General features: G+C 35.4%; 1 protein-coding gene across 4 annotated transcripts in view; it reads right to left on the bottom strand.

The window, feature by feature from the left end:
* Nucleotides 1-7,752: 7,752 nt before the first annotated feature.
* HIF1A (hypoxia inducible factor 1 subunit alpha) overlaps nucleotides 7,753-10,395 on the bottom strand; it is a 203,761-nt gene continuing 201,118 nt past the window's right edge. The window contains exons 13-14 of one of the 4 annotated variants that reach the window (XM_054690912.1): nucleotides 8,878-8,998; nucleotides 7,753-8,336 (exon numbers count right to left, since the gene is read on the bottom strand). In XM_054690912.1, coding sequence (XP_054546887.1) covers nucleotides 8,205-8,336; nucleotides 8,878-8,998 — 253 coding nt within the window. In that variant the 3' untranslated portion in view covers nucleotides 7,753-8,204. The remainder of the gene's footprint in view (nucleotides 8,337-8,877; nucleotides 8,999-10,395) is intronic. The other 3 variants (XM_054690902.1, XM_054690907.1, XM_037503472.2) reach the window with 3 other exon arrangements.

Genomic DNA, 10,395 nt, shown 5'->3' with positions numbered 1-10,395 from the left:
CCTCAGTTGTCAGTGTTGGGGATTTTCTAGACTGAAGAAGTCAACCTTACTAAAGGTCATGTCTTTTTCTGTGGGCAGCCCACATAAAAATGACTGATTGGTGTAGGAGTGTAAACACCCCATCCTTCCCTATAATTTAATTCTCAAGACTTATCCCAAGTTGAGAGCTCACCATGTAACTACTAGGGGCCTCTGCTGGGACTCCATCTCAGCTCAGTTTTTCCCTCTGCCCACTTCTGCCCTTCCCATATATTGTTCCTTAAAGCACTCCCTAATAAATCACCTGCTATCTCCAACTCAGAGTCTATATCCCTGGGAACCCAAACTGCAAAAACATTGTGTCATCATTATACTATTCTCTTTACATTTTAACATGTTCTAAAATTTCCAGCATGAAAATTTAAGGAAAGAACAGTGCCAGCCTGGACTTGGTAGATAAGGGCATGAATGAAAACCAACCTCTAGAGTTCTGAATTTTTAGTTTTTCTGTTTGTATTGATATAAAGAAAGGAATTTAAAAACCCAATCAAGGATTTGAGCAAAGAATTGGGCAACTGACCTGAGGTACACTCTTGGCATGAAAGTGGTAAGGAATCATTGTTTTATAGAGTCATTCACCAGGCAGAGTAGCAGTCAAGCAGGATGGAGAGTCTATTTCTCACTGGTGATTGGCAACAAGAGGAAGATAACAATCAAGGATCTGACTCTAGGGTCCCTGCAATAAACTCAGTAACAGGGAGGTCTCAAGTTCCAGGTACCCTATAAAGTTTTGGATGGTGCCATTCACCAAGCTGGGTGTGCAAAAGGAGGAGCCATTTGAAGGACAAATTAATTCATTTTGACAGGTCAAATATGAGGTGCGTGTGGGGAGCTGCCTGGTCTCGATATAGATTATCAAGTTAGAGATAACTCATAAAAAGGAAAGGTCATGGTGACTAAGAACATCTTAAATGATCAATAAAAATTCTATTTAACTATCAACTGTATTTGCCCAGTCACAGCTGAATGTGTACACACCTTGTATAATGGAAAGTTAGCTACACTATTGATGGCAGACATATTCTAGAATATTTCCATTATCCACTAATATTTCCATTAGTCCATTCAAGCCAACAGCCTAACAACAGACCTTAATTCCTCACAGTTCTGAAGGCTGGAAGGCCAAGATCAGAGTGCTAACATAGTGAGACCAACATTCTGAGACCTTTCTTCAATTTGCAGAGTGCTGACCCTCTTCTTATATCCATGAGCACAGGAGCAGTGGATCTACCTAGATCTTTTATGAGGGCTCCACCCTAATGACCTAATGACCTCCCAAAGGCTCACCTCCAAATACTATCATTTTGGAGTTATGTATCAACATATGAATTCTGTGGGGACACAAACATTCACTCCATGGCAAAATATCTTGGACTTAATCTGTAGTAATTGCTTACTGAATGAATGAACTTCAAAGGAAAACCTGGAAATAGGTCCTGTTTTCCCTGTTCCATTCCTCCCAACATAATTCTTCTCTAGTACCATGTCACAAGATTCTCCCCCACTTTCAATCATGTCAACTGTCCTAGTGCAAGCAGGGTGGGAGATTTTAGAAACCATCAACTATCAATCAAAGAGATAACTGCTCTGAAGGAACTAAGAGATTAACTGAGAAGATAAGACTTGCATAAAATATCATAAAAGGTAAACAACAACTGAAAAAGTAAGGTAAGAAAGATGAAGGTGACTTGACCTGGAAGTTCACAGGGGTGGCAATTATTTGCAATTTAGTCTTCCAAAGAAAAGGAAAACCGTCCACCCAGGCTGTGATGGATTTTCTGATGTGCTGTGCTGTTAGTAGCTCACTTTGGTTAGGTTTTTGCTTTAAATATTCTTCACACCACACGAAAATTAAAAATAAATAAAAATATTGTACCACTAGACTGGGAAGTTCAGCAACAGTTTATAATGTTTGTCTCAGTTTGTCCAGTGCTCCTATAAAGATTTTATCAAAGCAGTTACATGTAGAACCATTTTAAAAAATCCCTTTCAATGAGAAAATATTATCTAGAAGGATTTGGAAAGAATCTGTACATGGTGTGTATAAATGTTTAATATTTCCAAGATTTCTAAAAAAAATAGACTCATCAGAGTCCTAATCTACTTGTCAGGCTGTTTCTCACTCTTTTCAAATGCATTGCCCCTTATGAGAAATATTACAGGCAAGGCCCCTTCCCCTGCTCTAGGCCCCTGCCCTTCTTCCTGGAGAATCATCAGTTTATGATTTATTAAACTCCTCTGGAGCCAAAAGAATTGTAGCTTTCTCCTGAAATGACACTTTCTAATTAAATGCAGACACAGAAAATGACTGGAGCTACAGATCAGTTTTATTAGAAAAAGCTTTTTTAAAAAACGTACCTCATTTAATAAATTTTTTTTTTTTTTTTTTTTTTTTTTTATAGAGGCATGCTTTATTTATTTGTTTTGCTGGTTTCTTTGTTTTGTTTATACATGCACTGGGTACAGTCAGAAGCGCGGGAGGGTGAGAGAATTCACCAGAGCCAGAGCGGGGAGCAGAGCAGGCAGAAGGACCGAAGTACACTGCTGAGGGGAGCAGCGGGCGGCAGGAGAGGTCTGCGCGCCATGTGGGACCCTCCTCCGGTGGCCGGGGAGCAGCCGGGGATCGAACCGGCGCCGCAGAGGCCGCGCGCAGCTTCGCAACCCAGCGCTCAACCGCTGCGCCACCGGGGAGGCCCTCATTTAATAAATTTTATTCGAAAACCATAAACAATGAATTTTTCAAAAGGAAACAATTTTTTAAAAAGTGTAAAATGTAGTCACCTGTGGATATGTAGATGTGAGGTTATTCATTCTAAGTAATACCTAGCTTTGCACTTTACATCAAACTGTACAGTCATAACATGCTAATTACAGATTAAATTTAAGGCTTTAAGCTTTTCCACATTCCGTAAACTCACCCCTCTTCTATCTAAAATGATTATCTTCTCCCAACGAACTCTCAATAGCTGGCCTCAAAAGGTGTAGGTATACTACAAATTTAAAAACACAACAAGCAAAGGAAAAAGAAAACACCAAACCACTTGGGGTAGGTCAAGTTTCAATTTAATTAAGTATATCAAAGCGCATTCATTAAAATAAACTAAGTCTTTGGGTGCCTTAAAGGGAATACATATATTATTATATTTACACATATATTTAACTAGGTCAGTAGATGAAGACTAATTTTAAAAAACTTATACAGTTAACCACGTCCAACCAGCTAAGAGATCGGAGGTATTTTTTCTATTCTACAAAGCACACCAATACTCCAAATCTTATTCTTGGAATTTGGGAAACAGTTCTACTGTTCACAGGGGGCTGTTTCATTCTCCCAGTATCTCCCCCACTCCATCTAAAAGTTTGGGGAAAGGCCAGATGTCCGAATTGAATATCACTAAGACAAAGGGCAGTGCTGAGCCCTGGCATACACCCGCCCAGCCCATTCAAAGGCAGGCGTGGCCTCGCTTCCCACATGCGCTCTCACACGTAGGCGGCAGCCGAGAGCAGCTACCCGGCAGCCAGGCGCGGCCCCCTGCAGCGACGGAGCTCTGAGCCCAGGGGCGGAGGGCGGGCCGGCAGTAGTGCTGCGCCAGAGCACGTACCGGGGCGTGGTCTGCTGCACGGCGGGAGGGGTTTAGGGAGGCATCTTCAGGCCGCGGTGTTTCGCATCCTTACCGTGTATTAACAGCAGCACCAGGCACAGAGGGGTGCCGGGTTCCTTTGGTATCCCTGGTATTTTTCCCCCCCGCGCTGTCGGTCTGACCACTACTGCTCTCAGGCACCTGTTTTTCCTCTCCATCCCAGAAGGGAGCCAAACAAGGAAATAAAGGAAATTAAATAGTACCAGGAGATCGGGTGTCTGGGCAGCGTCTTGGATAAAACCTTCTACTACAGGTAAGAGTAAAAATTACGACCAAAGCTTTGAAAGGTGTGAACATAACAGATCTCCAGAGGCGCCCGTAGGAGGAGGATTTATGGTAAGGTGTAGCTCTTATCTTACAGGGGAACTCTTTTCTACCAGATTCTACAGATTGCACTAATTCTCTGTGAAATGATCTGAGACAGCAGGTTCAGCGCTGTTTAAAGGGATGAAATATGAACACAATGATTAGTTGCAGGCTTTGAAAACCGAGTAAAATATTTGTTTTTACGTTTTTGATTCCAGCTAGCAATGTTTGCGAAGGTTTTAACAAAACCCTATTGTTAAAACAAACAATTCTTATTTGCAACTTTTTAACATTGCTGTTAAAAAATTTAACTTATAGAACGCTTAAGTTTCTTCAAAACGAGCAACTTTAAGTTCATCTTTTCTGTATTTTTAGAGACTTTAAAGAGGCTGTATGGGAAAATTAAGATTTAGAATGGTACTTGTGAGGTTATACAGACTTAAACGAAAAACATGTCTATTATGTCATTAAATTAGACAGCTCTGGGATTCACCTTTCTTGCTTTATTAATGTTTGTTTCATACACCATCTCATTTACATGTGATGGTAATGTGAGGTAATGTCTCCATTACCAGAGACATACTCTCTAGTTCAAACTCCCTAAATAGCATGACAAAACACCACTTTCAATCATTTCCTTTGCCTTGTCATTACTTTTTTAGAACCTTCCCTCAATGTCTTGTATTTCATTTCCTTCAAGGGACACCCACTTTCAGTTCCCACCCCAAATGATTTCTCCTGTTTGCCATTTAAACAGTTAACTCTGGGGACAGGGGTTAAGCCCTGTGAAATTGGCAGCAAGGCAGGGTAGTTAGCACCAAGATTATGGAGCTACCAATGGCCAGTTCAAAACTGAACCTTAGGCCAACTCTCTAGAAAGTTTTCTCATCTACAAAATAATGAGATAAAGGTACTAATTAATTCATAGGGATTTTTTTTTTAATGTTATGAGATACATGCAAATGTTGGGCCCAAAAGACTAGCATACAGTAGTACTTGATAGATGTTAAGTTTATCTTAACTCCTAACTTAACTCCTAATCGAAGGGTCATTGTACCTAGTGGTAGCTTCTCAGGGGAACTATTTGTAGCTCCAAAGTTAATAGTAAGGTTTAAGGAAAAAAAGAACAAAATGCACTAAGTTTCAGTACTTTCTTCAGATGTGAAAATAATAACTGTGGTCATTATTCAGCAGCACTAAAGAATGGGAAAGTATATGCATGCAAAGGGAAGAAAAGCTAATAAGGATTACATTTCTTGGAAAAAAGCATTAAGAAAGGGCACAACACTGGGAAGAGCTGGTGGTGCTATTTTGAACAGCTTCAAAGCTCCAGGGGATTTTGTTTTCTGAATGGCCAAGAGGTAGGTGCTGGTTTTCTTCCAGCTCTCAAGACTAAAGCAGCTTTCCTCTTTAAATCATTTTGCGCACAGATCATATTCCTAGACTCCTGCTCATTACATAATCTGACCATTTACTAGTATTTGAAAACTATAAACAAGTTTTCTAAAAGCCAGTTTGCTAATCAAAATGAGCAGAAATTTTAACATTTCGACTTTGGAATAATAACCATTATTCTAAAACACCACCTCTAGGACTATCTTTAATTAAATGCAATTAAATGTAATTAAATGCAAAAGCATTTTGGTCTTAGTATTTGCACTGTACACGTGCCCCCAATATCTTAGACTGAGTATAGAACTGAAAAAAATTTGTTAGCAAATTTTTGTATACTCATAATAAAAACCTCTTCATTCTAAGATAAAAACAACCACCTAAGATCTGTGGCTTGGTTCCTTTTGTTCAGAAAATTTTGTTGCCATAACCTTAGGCTGTTACATCTAAGACTCTGGTACTATCTATGTAATTGTCCATAAAAATTATCTGCTGCTATCTCTAAGTATATGGATTCATAGTGAGTTTTTTATTTTTCATCTTTTTTCATCATGTGCTGATTTAAAAAAAAATAGCTAAGTATTATTTTTGATTAAAAGTACAGCTATTTCATTCAAAAAGACAACATGAATAAAAATTTTAAATATACATTATTATTAAAACAAAGATATTACTGCCTTTAGGGTATATTATGTAAAGTCTTTAAATTTCTTCATCTATGAATGGGAAAAACTAAAATCTTTAGAGGGATTTCTAGTCCTTATAAGATAATTATAATGTTCAGGATTTACTTCATTCATCCCATTCATATTAAATTTTAAGATTTTGTTTTACCAAAAAGGCTCAAAAATTTATAAATGACAAGTTTCCTTTCTAAAAGCATACTTTTTTATAGTAGGACATGGTTTTTTTGTCACTACATATTACATTTAGGGACACATTCACATATATTTAGGTGGTGGCAATTAGATAAAATATGTAAATTGTCAATGATTTTATGAGATAAGGTATTGAAGCAAATATTTTAAGCTGATCAAAGGGGACCTGGTCCACAGAAGATGTTTATTTGATATAACAAAACAATACAGTTTAGTGTTAGATCCAACCACAAAAAGCAAAAGGAATGAAAAATTTGTACAATGCACATAGAAAAACAAGATGTTTACTGTGACAACTATATATTTCTAAAATAATGCTTCTAAAATTACTCAATTATTGAAATCTATATGAAAACATAAGGATGTTAATAGCGACAAAGTGCATAAAACCAAACAATCAAATTTTGAGCAAATTAACGTACTAGGCAATTCTGCTAACAAAGCATGATTTTTTTTTCATGTTCAGAATCTGCTCAAAACATTTTATACCAACAGGGTGGGCAGAACATTTAGGTTTAATATCAATTACACAATATTAGCATAACTTCCACAACTACAAATAGGGTTTTTTTTTTTTTTTTGAGCTGGCAAAGTGACTACAGAACATCAGATTGTTTCTCTGAATTGAGAATTTTATCCAAATAAATGCCACATACCTTCCAGATATATCTTTCTATATCAATGTAAATGGCTTTACCCATTTAAATAATAAACCATACAAGCATATAAGAATCATTATTATATGATTAACAATGTCATGTTCCAGGTTTAACAATTTCATACGCCAAAAAAAATTTCTTCTTAAAAACTAGTTTTATAAATGCAGAATATATTGCATGAGTAACTGCTGGTATTTTTTAAGAAAATATATTGTGCAATTGTGGCTACCATGTACTGCTGGCAAATCATTATTTATGTAAAATGTGAAAAACTGAGTAAAAATTTTTCAAACTGATCATGATGAAAGGTTACTGCCTTCTTTAAAAAATTATATTGGCATTTTATTAAAAATAATCCAATAATGGAAAAACTCCCTAGCCCAAAATAAATAAATAAAAGGTGCATTTTTAAAATGAAGCTATTGCATTGCGATGGTTTAAATACCAAAGAACTGTGAAAATGTGGTGTCTGTGATCTGGCATTAAAGAACATACTTAAAAAGAGCACTAATGTAAATTAAGTACAAAGGGGATCAAAGTTGAACTAACCAAGTTTGTGCAGTATTGTAGCCAGGCTTCTAAAATTAGATATAGAAAATATAAATAGACTGCTTTAGGTAATGAGCCACCAGTGTCCAAAATAAGGAATGAGATTATGAAAAAGCTCAGTTAACTTGATCCAAAGCTCTGAGTAATTCTTCACCCTGCAGTAGGTTTCTGCTGCCTTGTACAGGAGCATTAACTTCACAATCATAACTGGTCAGCTGTGGTAATCCACTCTCATCCATTGATTGCCCCAGCAGTCTACATGCTAAATCTGAAAAACAAAGAGATGCCAAGTATTCATTCTTCTAGGCGATAAATATTAAATACCCACTATGTGCAAGGTATTAGGGAAAATAAGGCAAACTCTGGAACGGTTTACAGCTATATGCAAAACCACAGCTATGTGAATAAATAAATGCAGTTTAAGTGCTACTATTGCTAAGTCAGAAGTGTTTATAGGATATAGTAAAGGCAAACTCAGTGAAAAATTTGGAAAAAGGCATAAAAATTTACCAATTTCAGCCTCTATTCAAGATAGGTAGCACACAGCCATAGATACAGCAAAGATAATTACTAAAAATATAAATTCTATCTTGAAACACTATCCCTCTGTTACACCTATTAGATGAAAGAGATTCCTAACCTAGCTAGAATCACTCTTTCATTTGGAGTAAAGCTCCTAAATAAAAAGGTTTGCTATATTTCAGCTGTCTCTGTGGTATTCAAGGAAATAAAAGAATAAACTAACCGGAGGGTATTAAAATAATTGTCTTTTGCTCCACTCCACTCTGTTCACTAGATTTGCATCCTTTAACGCGTTTCCAAGAGAGTGATGTAGTAGTTGCACGATCGTCTGACTGCTGTAATAATGTTCCCTAAAAACAGATAAAGTTATTTCAATTTACTATGGTGAATTTTCTTAGATTAAAAATTAAAATAAGTGTAGTAATAATAAGTAAACAGTTTTCTTAAGTAAAATACTACTCTCTGTTAAATTCATTCTCTTATGATCAAGTTAGTTAACATTCATGACTAATGTATCTATAAATGCTTTCCAATTAATCTGGTCTGAAAATATCAGAATGAATTATAACAGCCCTGACTTATCCCCCAAAACACGTACTTATGTTAATAAGGGAAATTAAAAGAGAAATAAGACTAGTGACAATACTAGGAGTGTATTAAGGGAAGAACTTCACTTTTTACTCTGTATTATTTAGATTTTTATATATTAAATATATGTATTTATAATAAATAGTATGTACAAATTAAAAACCCAACATGTAACCTGAAAATCTAACTTTAGTAATTGAATGGAAGCAAGGAATTTTGTTTGTGTTTGTGTGTATACATATATAAAATGTATACACACATACAGAAATATAGCACATTAACTAGATTGAAAAGTAAACATACTCTCAAACTTACAATTCCTACTGCTTGAAAAAGTGAACCATCATGTTCTATTTTTCGTTTTCTCTGAGCATTTTGCAAAGCTAGTATCTTTGGATTTAGTTCTTCCTCAGCAACGGTAGTTCTAAAAAAAAATGTTCAATAAAAATATAGTCATTATTATTTAAAAAAAAATAGCTAGTTCTTAAAACTAGTATTTTAAAACAATGCCTGTTTTCTAACATTACGGAATATAATATACATAAGAGAACTTTCCTAAGCTGCATCACCTTAAAAGCCAAAGGTCAATTTTTAAAACAGAAAATTTCCCAGTTTCATAAAATAGAACTGACATTTGTATAGGTCAAAACCAGATAAATATTGATCTTTCATTCTACTTAAAGCAGTAACATACAGATGTTCTTGGGACTACTGCAATACAAAATTCATTTGATATTTATATAGCATTTTCAGTTTGTAAGACATTTCATTAGTTAATTTTAACCTCCAGTTGAAACCTGTTGGGTAACCTGTTCAAAGTTCTACTAACTGTTGCAGACAGGGAAGATACTCTCTCAGTGACCTTCCCATTTTACCATCAATATTGACATGGCTATGAAACTCAATCTATCCTGCATCTAAAATTAATATTAAATAGTAAGCAACTGTTTCATGAGTCAAGTACACTAATTTTGTTATATCTACATTATCTTTCAAGTACCATAATCACAGTTGATATATGCTCTATTTAATATAGTTAGAATGCCATATATTACTTTTAAACTGTTCTACATTTAGTTTTGTTTTATATTAAAAATTCTATAGACCTCTAATATATAGATAGGTTTTAAACTCTTACACAAATATATTACCTTTATAAAGTATAACTCAGTCTAGTATATAAATACTATCTTATTAGCAAACTTTTAATGGTTTATCTTTGCTTTAAAGCTATAGGTAAATCTTCTGGTTTAGTATCGCACTTTGATTTTATAAATCATTACCTAGGGAAGTAGGGGGGCAAAAAGTCTACATAAATTTCCAGAAAGTTAAGTTCATCCTTTAAAGTGTCCAGTGAATGCTATTGATTTTTAGAACTAATGAAAAGAAATTGCTACTGTGATTATTAGATTTTTGTTTTGACACATACAAGGGGACAGCTGTTCAAAAAGCTTTATATCCCACGGTCTTCTATAGCTAATAGTAAACTATAAATTACAGGTTATTGCTATTTTTATTACTATATTAATTCATCTGTCCATCTAGTTACCACTTATTGAGCAAGTACTACATGTTAGATACTGAGTTAAAATATCCAAGACATGTCATTGCCCTAGGAACTCAGAGTCTAAAGTCAGTTGGTGACATAGTAAATTTAAAAGTAATATAAAGCACATCTTTGTTAATCTAAAGCATAAAGTTATTTTCTTAGCTCTGTAAAAAGGCCTTTCCCAGAACTCGAGGTCAAAGTAGTAATGCAGGGCAGGAGAAACAAAGTCATAAACTTTGGCTATGGCAATGCTGTTTCCAGTTGATAAGGAT

Source organism: Talpa occidentalis, unplaced genomic scaffold (genome assembly GCF_014898055.3).
Source record: "Talpa occidentalis isolate TD23 unplaced genomic scaffold, MPIMG_talOcc4v2.1 talOcc4.11, whole genome shotgun sequence".
NCBI lineage: Eukaryota > Metazoa > Chordata > Mammalia > Eulipotyphla > Talpidae > Talpa > Talpa occidentalis.
The sequence above is the reverse complement of the archived record's forward strand: the minus strand, read 5'-3'. Positions and strand labels throughout refer to the sequence as shown.